Raw genomic sequence first — 14,297 nt, 5'->3', positions numbered from 1 at the left:
ACACGTCGTATAATATCAGGCACATGGTCAACATTCAAGAAGTAGGAAGTAAAAAAGAAGTCTTTTAAGGAGTCTTATTTTTGCTAAACACTAAAGTTTTATAATAGCCTGAGGTGAAAAGCAGAACAGTTGAAGACGGCTTTTGTTCATTCATTAATTCATCGGTATCCAGTATGAGCTGTTATATAATGAAGAAAACAAGGTGGGTTGGGGCCAAATATTTTCTAATGGCAAACATGAATAACATGGGAGATATGATAATAATTAATATAAACTTGGAAATTGTTTTTAAACAAGAAAGTATGAGTTAGGTAAGCTCTGTGCTTATGTAGACCACTAACTACTCATGATTTCTGGGCTTGACAGGTGTTCCATGCTGGCCAGGCTTTTCGGTTGGGGAGATATCCAATACATTGGCACCTGCTGGGAGACTTGCAGTTTAAATCTTATGTCAGAGGCTGTGCAATTCACCAGACCTATAACAGAGCTGTCACTATCCATAACACTCATCACCTCCTGGTTGAGAGGAATATCATCTATGATATCAAAGGAGGAGCATTTTTTATAGAAGACGGTATTGAACATGGCAATATCCTGCAGTACAACTTGGCGGTATTTGTACAGCAAAGTACTAGTCTTCTAAATGATGATGTGACCCCAGCTGCATTTTGGGTAACCAACCCAAACAACACCATTCGGCACAATGCTGCTGCTGGGGGCACTCACTTTGGCTTCTGGTACCGAATGAATAACCACCCTGATGGGCCATCCTATGACCGAAACATCTGCCAAAAGAGAATTCCTCTTGGCGAATTCTTCAACAACACTGTTCATTCTCAAGGTTGGTTTGGGATATGGATATTTGAAGAATATTTCCCCATGCAAACAGGATCTTGTACTTCCACAGTGCCAGTGCCTGCAATATTTGATTCCCTTACTACTTGGAATTGTCAAAAAGGAGCTGAATGGGTCAACGGAGGTGCCCTTCAGTTCCATAACTTCGTGATGGTAAATAATTATGAGGCTGGAATTGAGACCAAGAGGATCCTGGCCGCTTATATTGGAGGATGGGGTGAAACCAACGGAGCGGTGATTAAAAATGCCAAAATAGTTGGTCATCTTGATGAATTGGGAATGGGGTCTGCATTTTGTACGATGAGAGGCCTGGTTCTCCCATTCAGTGAAGGCTTGACTGTGTCTTCCGTACAATTCATGAACTTTGACCGTCGCAACTGTGTAGCTTTGGGAGTGACATCCATCACTGGCGTTTGTAATGAGAGATGTGGTGGTTGGAGTGCAAAGTTTGTTGACATCCAGTATTTTCACACACCAAACAAGGCTGGCTTTCGATGGGAACATGAAGTGGTACTGATTGATGTCGATGGCTCACTCACAGGTAATGTTGTAATTTCTGATAAACTGGAAAAAATGTTTATGTTAACTCGGGGTTGAATTGTCAAAGCAGACTCAGCTGAATCACAGATTTTACCCAGAACCAAACTGACTTAAGGATATAGGTCAACACTAGGCATAGATGAGACATTCCATTCTGGAAGAGCCCCCAACTATCAGATGTAGCCTCTAAATATTATGTTTTCTCCCTCTACATTTGCACCTTGGTTTTGAATTAGCAGCAAATTTTGGACAATATTCATGGAAACATTGGTTAAAAAAGGAAGCCACGTTTCCATTTTATAATGCTTCCATTTTGTACTGAGTTAATTACACAGATAAGGAACTCCTTATATGACTTCCCAAATTCTCCAGTCCATCATGGCCCATAAATACATAAGTTCCAGGTTTATTTATATAAGTAATGTAAGACAGACTGGACATATTCTGGTCAAAGTAAGTTACAGGCCTGATATTAATCTTTTTCTTTCCAGTTTAAATTATTAATTTGGAATGAGTTCAAGAAATATATTAACTAAGAACATTTTTTACAATTTCAAGTTCGGGGTATGTCACATTCTAAAAATTCTTAGTTTCTAGAATTTAGTCTTTATAAAGTTTTAATGCGAAAGATAAGTCTAAATAAGATAGCCAGGGGGTGTGTGTGAGAGAGAGATTCTGCCTACTACTTTAGAAGAAAGAGAAAATTGACAAGTAAAACTACAGATATTAATAATTTACTTTTAAAAGACTTTGAAAGATGGAAGGAGATTCATCTTAATATTTAAACAGACTGAGTTCTCAACTATATTTATTGACTTCTGTCTCCTGTTCCAATGGTGGCTTTAAGACAGAGAACACTTGGATGGTTCTAATATAAAGCTCTGTGTAACCTTTATTAGTTTATTTAATTCAGCTTAGATTTTTAATGTCAGTTGGCAGTCCATTGGTTAAGCATACAGGCTCTAAGGCAGACTGCTGGATTTGAATCTTGGCCAAGTTACTTATCCCACTTCCTGTCCCCTACTTTGGCTCTCATGGGTGCCTCAGATCCCACATTCATAATTAACTACCTGAGTAGTGTCCACTGCAAAGCCTCTTTGTCCCATGTCAAAAAAAAAAAATTTGATAAGACCTTTATACTATATTAGCAGTACAATGGATCACAGTACCTTTATGTTTTTCCGTTTTATAACATGAAGTAGGAAACATGCTGATTGTGTTCATTTCCTAGGTCACAAAGGACACACTGTCATTCCACACAGCCCATTGCTGGACCCTTCGCACTGCACTCAGGAAGCCGAGTGGAGCGTAGGGTTCCCTGGGTCTGTCTGTGATGCCTCAGTCAGCTTCCACCGCTTAGCTTTCAATAAGCCTTCTCCCGTATCTCTGCTTGAAAAGGATGTGGTTCTCTCGGACTCTTTTGGTAAGTGGAATAGGATAGTTTAAACCACCCTGGCCTATGTGGCTGACTCATTTGATTAGGTATCATCCCATGCACAGGAAGCTACCTTGCTGGTCCAATTCCCAGTCGGGGCTCATGCCCAGGTTGTGTGCTCCATCCCCAGTAGGGGGCGTGCAGGAGACAGCTGATGGATGTTTCACTCCTCCCTTCCTCTCTCTGAAAAAAATCAATAGAGGTAAAATGTTTTGAAAAGGTTAATTTAAACCACTAATTGAAAGATTTTTCTCAGTTTTCATCATCATCTTCTTCAGTTGTTGCTCGCTGTTTAGAACATTGGGAAAAGCATATTTGTATGTCAGAAGCTAGACAGGAAACAAATACACTCAAAATGGGCGTGTGAAAAGTATCAAATAAATGCATGAACCAGTATGATCTTCTGCTGATGAAGGAACCTCCAGCCAGTCTTACGACACAAAGCAGGAAAAACTGACATAGCCCTTAAAGCAAAGCGGTATATAAATAAATATGCCATTGTTCCTGCCACTGAAGGCAAATGCTTCTTATTATTTTTCCTGATTGAAATAAGATAGGCAGTATTTGCTTGGTGAAGAGCTTGAACACCAGATGGCAGAGACTGTTGATCTACTGATTTGTTTCAGGAAAGATGCTGTACTTGAAACACTGAATGTGCTTGACATCATTACCGTGACTAGATTGCATTAATTACTGTCCCTTTATTAATGATCCATCTGGCATTTGCCCTAGCCAAACAAGCAAGTTAACTGGGAATATGGTAGGAATCCTAGGGTTTGCATCTCTCAGATCTTTCACTGTGGCGCCAATATCTGCATCTCCCCCTGAAGGATTTGGAATTGCTTATATTTAATTTTCTTGGTGAGAGGTCAGGATGCATTTATTCATAAAAGGAGGGATTTTTATAGAGGTAGAGATTACTATTATTTGTTTGTTTTATGTTCCCCTACAGGCACAAGTATTATTCCTTTTCGGAAGAAACGACTGACTCACATGTCTGGATGGATGGCTCTGATTCCAAATGCAAAGCACATTAACTGGTACTTTAAAGGTGTGGATCACGTAACCAACATATCATACACATCAACATTCTATGGATTTAAGGTAAACAAAGAGCTATAACATCCATCTTCTAATGATTAAGATTGAACGTTACTCAGCCACAGGTACATTCTCATCCTTGCTCCGATTGTTTGGACCAGAATGCTCTTGTCTCACAGGTTGGCCTGTTAAAGTCCTGTACCTTCTCCATGATCCACCCTAAATCTAAGACAAGTTAAAAAAAAATTCTTATTTAAGAATTAGAAGTGAGCAATCTACTTGCCATATTTCCCAGGTGCTATATTTGTGCCCTGTTACTATTACCATGAAAATAACTAACACTTATTGAGTGCTTATGATGTTTTAGATACTGGTTAAGGATTTTACTAATAATACAATTATAAAAATATAGTCCACATCCTGTTATGCCCATCACTCACCTCTATCTGAATTGAATTTACCCTGAATATTTACGTTTGATTTTTAAAAGAAATAAACATTTTAGATAGTGGAAGTTCCCTGTTTGGCTTATGGCTTACCCTGGTCTCACTCCTTTCTCTCCACCTCTAATGGTAACCGTTATCCTGAACTGGGTATCTTCATCTTCTTCATTCATATTCTTATACTGCATATGTGCACCCAAAAAGAAAGGAACCCTAGCATTTTTGCATTGTTTTAAATGTTTACAAACATTATAGAAGTAATATGTGTTTCTAAATACATACATATATATGTGGGTGTTGAGATTTATATATGTGGGTCTATCTATCTATCTAGAGAAAGAGAGAGAGAGAGAGAGAGAGAGAGAGAGAGAGACTTTCATTGCTTTAGTGACAGCATTAGCATTATAAGCAAAATATAAATACAAGATGAAAAAGAAACTAAAATCAAAACTTGCCCTAATATATGGGCTAATTCTGTCATCTTAATTAATGTATATTAGTCAGGGAGTTAACATATAAAACAAGTCACTTTTTTGCAAACTTTTATAGGAAGAAGACTATGTTATCATCTCTCATAACTTCACTCAAAATCCCGATATGTTTAATGTTATTGACATGAGGAATGGCTCCTCAAATCCCTTGAGCTGGAATACCAGCAAGAATGGAGACTGGCACCTTGAAGCAAACACTAGTACCCTGTATTACTTGGGTATGTATTTATTAGCCAGAAGTGGTTATTTTATATAGTGCTTTGTCTAAAAGAGGAGAGAAATTGCTTAATGAGAAAATGTGTTACACAGTTACATAGCAGGATTCAAAAAATGTTTGTGGAATGAAAGGACTGGAGGAAAAATTTGTTCTGGGAAAGCCTTGAGTTGAGTTGAAAACTTCCATTTTATGTTTGGAGATGACACAAACATTTTAAATTTATTTCCAAAAATTAGAGGTAATGAGTACAATGGAAATTGTCATCATATATTTTGTTTTCATTTTTATTAATAATTATTTTTAAAAATATTTTAAAATAATTTTTAAATTGTAAAACATTCATTCCCCCACCCCCCAAGATATATTGACTACGTGCTTCTCAATAAAATACGATTTTGTCAGAATGTCCTCACATATATTCCATTCATTTGAATCATACCAAGTTACCATCTAAAGAATATTTTCAAATAGCTATGATTTTGCTTACATTTGAGCACTTTGGTCATCATGTTAATTTAAACTGCCTTCCTTCGCTTTTAGTGTCAGGGAGAAATGACCTTCCTCAAAGCCAGCCCGTGTCTGGGAACCTGGATCCTGAGGTGAAAGATGTTATTATTAACTTCCAAGCTTACTGCTGCATTCTCCAGGATTGCTTTCCTATGCATCCACCATCAAGAAACCCAATTCCCAGGAAGCGACCAGCCACATATAAGTACATCGGCCTTCTGTTTGTTACTGCCTTCAGTTACACTTGACACAAACCTTTTCATCTGTCACTCCTAGGTCCCCCCCCCCCCCCCCCCCTGCGCAGTGCCTCGTGGGTCACAAAGCACTTCCACACTCATTACTTCACTTGAGCCTTACAATGACCCTGATTGGGAAATGGAAAAAATCTTACAGAAATTATGTGGTAATCTCATGCTGGCAGAATGTTAGATCTGAATTGCTAGACCAATTCTCTTATTGTATAGTGAAGTCCAATGACCTTAAGTGAATTACTTGAGATCACAGAACTCTTTGGTGACACATCCTGAGCAGCAAAATTAGTGTACCCCAATAAAGAGTTAGTGGGTGAAAAAGTGGTTCAGATTGTGATGGAAAGGAAGTTTTCTTCAATGAAGAAAAAAACTAAATAGGCAGTTATGTGTGTTGAGTATGTTACTAATTTTACATATTAGCTGGTCTACTTAGTGAAGTTTAAACTATTTAATTCTAGCATCTTCAAATCATCTAGTATATTGCTACACCCTCAGGAGATGGTCATTAGATGCAGAGAGATAATGGACTATTTTTTTTAATTTCTTTATTGATTAAGGTATCACATATTTGTCTTCAACCCCCCATTCCAACCCCCCCCCCCCAACTCATGCTCCCATCCCCCTATTGTCCTCCACCACTGGGTAGGCTCATATGTATGCACATAAGTCCTTTGGTTGACTGGATTATTTTTCTTTTGTTTTCAGCTTATGGTCAAACGATTCTTTTTGGCAATCATCTCGGGAAAATAATTATACCATACCTCACCCAGGAGCAAATGTGATTATCCCTGAAGGTAAATACAGAAGGAAGTAAAATACTTGCGTTTATGCGATTTTGGGATAGATGCCACACAATAGTTACCATTCCTCCTCTATATAAGGCACACCTCAGGAAATAGCAAATGTGGAGATGAATTCTGGTTTCTTGTCCTGGATAACAGATGCCTTCTGGGTTTCATGTGAACTTAAACCTGAGTATTAAGAATATAGATTTTTCAGGGGAGACAAGAATCAGTCATTGTATGGGGAAAGGGTTGGACACTTCAAAACCAAGACTCACTGAGAAGGTTGCCAATGGTTTATCTATCGGCTATTACCTTCGGATTATATTTCTTATATTAAAGTCTTCTTTTATAGGAACGTGGGTTGTAGCAGACACAGATATTCCACCACTGGAAAGGCTCATTATTTGGGGGGTTCTGGAACTGGAAGATAAACATATTGTGGAAGCTTCAGAGTCTTCTTACAGAAAAGTTGTTTTGAATGCTACTTATATATCACTGCAGGTAAGAGTAAAGGTCTTATAACTTATTAACCAAATTCTAAAATGTTGGAAGTTTACTGAAAAAGTATAAGAAAGCATATTCAATTGATAAAATAAAAAAGAAACAGCTGGCTCTTGCCCTGAAGTCTAGCATATTCCTGTTCTTCTTTATATATTGTGGACTAAGCATTCCTTACGGAGTGATTATCATGCTACTTTTAGAGGTTTGCTCATTTCCAGTCCTACAAAGGATAGTTGTGTTATTATAAGGTACAGTTAAACTCACAGCTTGATCCAACCAACAGAGAATCCCCAGGAGTCCTGGGAGAAATTAAGAGATTTTTAGCCTTTTCAAAGAATTTATATGCATGAATGCATAACCTATCGACACAGACAATAGGGCAGTGAAGGACTGAGGGAGCGGGGTGCAAGGTGGAGGGGGTTAATGGGGAAAATAGGGGAAATCTGTAATACTTTCAGCAATAAAGATACAATTTGTAAAAATAAAGAAAATAAACAGTATTTCCAAAATGATTAAATGTAGGTGGAATTATGAAAGCAGAATCAGATTAATAAAAATATTTCAGTAGTTTAGAACAATCACTTCGTTCTCAGAAACCTCAGATAGTCTTGATCATGTAACCATTTAACCCAGGGGTGGGAATGTCTGGCCCCAGCCCGTATAAGGCCCATGAATTATTTGTTCTGGTCCTGCCAAGGCATGAGGGAAGAGTTAATTAAATGTTTGACCAAATATAACAGGTTACTTTTTAAGTTAATAATTTTGTATGGCCCACAAATGATGTTATCAATATCCAAGTGGCCCTTGGCAGAAAAAAAGGTTCCCCAGCCCTGGAATCAGTCTAATTGTTCTGTCAGTCTTTTATCATCATTATTATTATATATTTTTATTGATTTCAGAGAAGAAGGGAGAGGGAGAGAGAGATAGAAACATCAATGATGAGAAAGAATCATTGATCAGCTGCCTCCTGCATGCTCCACTCTTGGGATCAAGCCCAAAACCTGAGCATGTGTCCTGACCAGGAATCAAACTATGGCCTCCTGGTTCATAGGTTGATGCTCGACCACTGAGCCATGCCAGCCAGGCAGTCTTTTATTATTAATCATTTAAAAGAATGGCCTAACCAAAAAGCTATTAACACCATCTATAATAATAAAAGCATAATATGCTAAATAGACTGGACAGCCAAACCACCTTCTGGATAAAGCAAGGGCTGTGAGGTCTGAGGCAACCGGCTGCGAGGGCTGAGCCCCTTGCATGAATTTCATGTACCAGGCCTCTAGTTAAAAAAATAGAAGTGTATAGTAGCTTGTCTTTGGTAAAACTAAGCTTTTAATATTTTAAAGGTGTGATATTTTAGTTACATGTGTGAGCTTTGAGGCAAATTAAAGCTACGATTGAATCCTTGCCTCACTGTTTAATTGTTGGGTAACCTTGGGTAAGTTATTCTACAAGTTTTAGCGTCAGTTTTCTTACCTATAAAATGTGAATAATACCAACTCATGGGTTTAGTATAAAGGTTAAGTGGTACAATATAGGTAAAGCCTTACACAGTATGACTGACCTAGAATCAGCAAGAATTTAGTAATAGCTTTTATTACTAGCAATCATGGCTCATAAATGGCACAGCTTGGTTATAAGTAGATGAATGTATTATATATAGGCCATATTATTTTATAACCCAGTGTGATCTGTTCAAACAGCACTAGTTTAGGTCTTAAAAGGTCCTGGTTTTAGGTTCAGTTCTTAGAGGAAATAGATATTGAACTTGACCTTGGAAAAATAATTGCCTATTCCATAGTGAGTAGATTAAGTTGAGGTCACTTCCAGTTATAATACTGTTCATTGTATAACAGAATTTATTCATTTTCACTGGACAAGGCTTCCAGTCTTCCCAATTCCTTTTTTATGGGGGAAATTTTTCTGCTCTTAAGTATTGACAATTTTCTGCTTCACTGCAGGGAGGTAGATTAATTGGTGGCTGGGAAGATAACCCTTTTAAAGGAGAATTACAGATTGTTCTTAGAGGAAATCATTCTACTCCAGAGTGGGCTTTTCCAGAAGGACCAAATCAAGGATCAAAGGTCCTAGGTATGTGTTTCCAGGCACTAAAGGTATCATGCATATCAGTTTTAAGAATGTACTTTAAAATATTATTTTTAGTTTTTTGATTTTATGGTTCAGAAGCTTTTACAAATATTTATTTATAGTAAAGGATTATAAAAGTGGCAGAAAAATTTTAAAATTAAGCCATGTTACATTAAATTAGATATAGATGTGTATGTTTTAAATAAAAATATAAATTCATTATAAAACTAACATTAACAAATCTCCCCATATGCACATTAGACATTTTCAATTTGGCTTTCTTCATAATCTTGCTTTTCTCTGAGCAATAATTCTTTCCATATTTTAGTGCTTTTTTCCCTAAATGTTAAGGATGTCTTTCCAGATCAATACTTGCAGGTAACACCCTTTCCTTTTATAGCATATTTCACCATGAAATTATCCTGGATGGGATATTACAGTTTATCCCATCCTTCTATTGAAATACAATTTAATTAATTCTAGTTTCCTCACATTTTCAAATATTGCTGAACTAAGCATCTCCATTCATATATTCTTATGGACTGGCCTTAATGTCTATTTACTTCTATTCCTAGAAGAGAATCAAAGTGTCAAAGCCCTGAGCAGATGACCCCGATTGGTTTCATTCATTCTAAAATGTTTCCATCACTGATTAGAATACGTCAAGAACAGTTTCATTTTATTCAGCACCTAGCTCAGTACTGTGTGGTGGGTAAGCAGCAGTGTGCTCTTCTCCTGCAGGGGTGTTTGGTGAGCTGGACCTTCATGGACTTCCACGTTCGATATATAAAACTAAACTCTCGGAAACCTCGGAAGCAGGTTCCAGAGTCCTGTCTCTGGTGGATGCTGTGGACTGGCAGGTAGAGGAAACACTATGTGGTGGAGAGTGAACACACACACACACGGGTCAACATAAAAAAGGCTTCTTCTTTATTCTCATGGACATTTATTTCTCATATGATTAACCAGTTGAGAAATATGTATTTTGCAATTAACGTGCACTCAAAATGCTGACCTGATAGCAGCCATTTAAAAATTGTGGTGTCAAAGGTCCTTCAGAACATAAAAAGAACAACATGCATAAATTAGTTATGAAAGGGAAAGGAGAAAGTTTTTGGGTAAAAAATATGTGTTTACAACAAAATCTTGCAAAACAGAAAGAAGAAATTGTTTTAAGTATATTTTATTGTTTATTGGTTCTCTCTTTACTTCTAATTTGTTTATTTCACATGTTAACCATTGGGAAAGAAAACAAATCCTGATGCCCAGTGATATTCAAACACTGCCTGTGTTAAATGCGATTTTGGTAAAATGAGTGGTGGCAATTCCTTCTCTACTATACTCATAAATGTGCGTAGGCCATCGATTCACATGTTTTACAAATACTCCTTAATGCTAAAAGGTCAGGGAAATGGACTGATTCCTTTTCCAAGCTCTCAGATCTCAGCCAGTTCCCTTCTACTGAATCACAGAACAAAGAAAGCCTTAGTCTGAGTAAGTCAAAACAAATCATCAGTGGGGTTGGCTCTCTTAATGTAGTCTAAAATTGGTGAATAGGAAGAAGATTTATTGCGAGGTACTGTAATCTATGTACAATAGGTTCTTATTTGTGATAGTTGAGTTGTGATTACTTTTTAGATGGTACTTAAATAATTTCAATATCCCTATTAATTTTCTAATTAATATTGCATTATTTACCCAATTAATATGTTTTACATACTAATTTATCCAATTAATATCTAACCAAGTGTCAGGCATTTTCTGGATAAAGGATTCAGTGGTGAAGAAATTGGTCAAACTATAGTGGACATTACATTGGGGTGGGAGAAGCAGACACGAAATTAACACATGAATGGATTAATTTCAGACTATGATTCACTGATGAAGGAAATATCGATAAAATAGGTATTGTGAGACAGACTACCTTAGTAGAGGGTGCCAGATAACATTAAATAGGGCAGCCAGAAAAAGCTTCTGTCGAGGGTAAGATGGGGTTCAAGACATGCTACCCAAAAATATTAAATTCGAGACATGCTATCCCAAACCTTCAATAGTTTAAGATGAAGGAATTTGAGAAACAGTCTGTGCTGGAAGGACTTCCTACTTTCCCCCGAAACAGATTATAACCCTTCATGTGTGAGGTGCCTTCCCGGTACCCAGAGGAGAAGACCATCCTTGTGTCTGAAGACAAAGCGACACAAAGAAGAACTGGAATGGACCTGCTGGCTCTCCCAGTTTATTACACTGAACTCATACCCGTCACATTTTCCCATTCCCTCCCATGTCATGAAACCTAGCATAGAAAAACTCAGGGATAACAATGTTTTCAGATCCTCACTTCCTGATGAAGGCTCCCGTGTCCCATAAAACTTACCTTAAATAAATTTAGATGTTTTTCTCTTGTTAATCTGTCTTTTGCTACAGGGGCCTCAGCCAAGAACTTAGGAGGGTAGAGGAAAAAAAATATGTTTTCTCCCTAATAGGCACATTTGAGCAGAGATTTGGATGACAAGAAGAAACTTGTCATATACAAATACAGATTCTAAGACTTGGTCTTCTTGCTCTTTAAGATTTCTCTTCCTTTCCTACCTTTTAGGAATTTAAATGGAATTCTTCGGAAAAGATTTTTAAATCTTCGGAAAAGATTTTTTAAGTCTTAAAGAGTATTGTTCTCATCAGCTTTTTAATAAAATATAAAATTTTTATTCATTTAATTTTTTAAATGTATAGCTTGATTTTATTAAATGACTGAATTAAATGTAAGAAAATTCTAAGATAATTCAAAATTTAGAATTCTTAATATCAAACAGAAGCATATTTATTTTAGACATCTAAGTATATTGTTTTTTTCTGTGCGACAATACCATGATTCTAATCAGATATAAATAAATTAGAATTTTGAGTAATTATTAAGAAATATAAACCTATTTTTAAAATTGTCCTTGTATTTGGCACTTGATTTTTTTCCTAAGGAGGGAGAAGAGATTGTGATAACAACCACGAGTTATGATATCCACCAGACAGAAACTAGAAGCATCGTTAAAATGCTGCATGGTCACAAAATTCTCATTCTCAACGAACCTCTTTCCTACACTCATCTTGGTAAGTGGTTGTTCTTTAACCAGATAGATACGTAATTAAAATGTCTTAAAGTCGTCCCATTTTAGTGCTATCCCCTGTAATTACGATTATCAGATGAAACATCTCACAATTATTTTAGAAGAGCATTTCACTTGGACTGGCCTGGGCACCCACGTTGTGCTACTCTTTACATGCTGGCTAGGAAGAGTCCCTGCTACAGCCATTCTTTCATTTAGCAAACACAAAGCAAAGAGCTATTGCATTACATTCTCTCATTCTGTGGGACAAGGTGACACTTGATTTTAAGCAGGCTTTTAGGTGATTCTTAGGCACACTAACATGTGAAAACCCTTGATCTGAGAGCATCTTTGTCCTGATTGGTCTCATTGACACATTCCTCAGTGGTAACTTCATTTAAATAAACTACAGCCAAATGGTAACCCATAATCATCCAGGAAAGAAGGAATTCCTCAGAATCAACTGAAGACCAAATCTCAGCCTATAGGATCAGAGCCTTCCCTGCACCCACCCTCCCCCCATTTGGCCTGTTACCTTCCTCAAAAATCCCAGGATGTGGAAGCAGACAGGAGAGGATGTCAGAAAACCCCTTAGAATTGCTCTGGTGCTCATGAGAACTCCAGCTGTGAGGCGGTGTGAGAGGCTGTGGATAGGTGGCCTGCATGAAAAGGAAACTTAAGAGAACCTTTTAAAGCAGTATTTTAATAGAAGCCTGTGGGCCTACCATTCTGTATCACATATTTTCCTTTAAATCAAAAAGAAAAGTTTTCATTGAAGAACATTTTAATCGTAAAGCAAAAACCTTTGGAAGTTTGACATTATATAGTCTTTGAGTTTTTCCTTCGAACTACCAAACATTTCTCTCTTTTGAAATGTATTTGCCTGTCTTAAAGTTTCGACTAAGATTTCCAGAAATGCAGAATGGAATTTAGGTTATGTTTTATAGATCATTAAGATGCAAGTATACACACTAGGTTGCCTATGCTACTCATATTTACAAAGAATTTTGATTGATACAAAATACGCCCAGGAAAAGTGCCACAAACCAAGGTTTGGGGATCAGGAGAGGTAATATCGTTGTATTGCTGATTCTCCACGCAGCCTTGGACAAATTATTTCACTTCTCTACCTCATTTCCGCATCTATTAGAATTACAAGCAGCTTCTCCACTTGCCTTACAACTGTGTTTTCCTGAATAAAGTGATTGCAAACTTCCTATGAAGCAGTAACTTCCTAATTGCTGATTATAATAATCTTTTTGGTGTTAATAGAAGACATACTTTTGATTACATTTTATTTCATAAATAAAAAGCTGTCATAATTTCAGTCTGCCATCTATGTATGTTCAAGTATAAAACTTTAATCAATTTATGCATTTGTGTTGTTGATTTTTGGCACATTAGAAAGCTATGCAGCCTATGAACTCATGAAGATGGGAATTTCTCAGCTTTGGTAATAACCTAGCTGTCCTGTTGCAGGTGAAAGATACCACGTTCCTGGAACAGGTCAGAGCTACACGTTAGCAGCTGATGTTGGGATACTGAGCAGGAACATCAAAATCCTTGGTGAGGACTACCCAGGTTGGTTCCAGGAATCATTTGGTGCACGTGTCCTGATCAGCTCATTCACTGAAAATATGATGACTTTTAAAGGTTGGTACAAATTCAGTTTCTTTTCCTAAATGAAATATAGTCTAGTCTTTTCTATGTGTAGTCAGTTCTTCAGTAATTCTCACATCTTAAAGGATCTCCTGTGATAAGAAACGAAATTCAACTGAGTACATTTTACTTTTTAAAAAAATATATTTTATTGATTTTTTTTACAGAGAGGAAAAGAGAGGGATAGAGAGATAGCATCATTTATGAAAGAGAAACATTGATCAGCTGCCTCCTGCATATCCCCTACTGGGTATGTGCCCGCAACCAAGGTACATGCCCTTGACCAGAATCAAACCTGGGACTCTTCAGTCCGCAGGCCGAAGCTCTATCCACTGAGCCAAACAAGTCAGGGCCAACTGAGAACATTTTAAAGATCTTACTGGCTT

The 14,297-nt window shown here is 37.2% G+C and overlaps 1 protein-coding gene across 2 annotated transcripts in view; it reads left to right on the top strand.

Annotated features, from left to right (window-relative positions):
* Window positions 1–14,297, top strand: part of PKHD1L1 (PKHD1 like 1) — a 123,305-nt gene that overhangs the window by 75,778 nt on the left and 33,230 nt on the right. For both annotated transcript variants that reach the window (XM_084864454.1, XM_084864455.1), the window contains 11 exons: window positions 367–1,396; window positions 2,627–2,818; window positions 3,783–3,934; window positions 4,864–5,023; window positions 5,563–5,734; window positions 6,486–6,574; window positions 6,918–7,066; window positions 9,028–9,157; window positions 9,896–10,014; window positions 12,127–12,256; window positions 13,732–13,905. In XM_084864454.1, the coding sequence (XP_084720580.1) occupies window positions 367–1,396; window positions 2,627–2,818; window positions 3,783–3,934; window positions 4,864–5,023; window positions 5,563–5,734; window positions 6,486–6,574; window positions 6,918–7,066; window positions 9,028–9,157; window positions 9,896–10,014; window positions 12,127–12,256; window positions 13,732–13,905 (2,497 nt within the window). The remainder of the gene's footprint in view (window positions 1–366; window positions 1,397–2,626; window positions 2,819–3,782; window positions 3,935–4,863; window positions 5,024–5,562; window positions 5,735–6,485; window positions 6,575–6,917; window positions 7,067–9,027; window positions 9,158–9,895; window positions 10,015–12,126; window positions 12,257–13,731; window positions 13,906–14,297) is intronic.

Source organism: Pipistrellus hanaki, assembly GCF_964339955.1.
Source record: "Pipistrellus hanaki genome assembly, chromosome: 17".
Classification (NCBI taxonomy): Eukaryota; Metazoa; Chordata; class Mammalia; order Chiroptera; family Vespertilionidae; genus Pipistrellus; species Pipistrellus hanaki.
The sequence above is the reverse complement of the archived record's forward strand: the minus strand, read 5'-3'. Positions and strand labels throughout refer to the sequence as shown.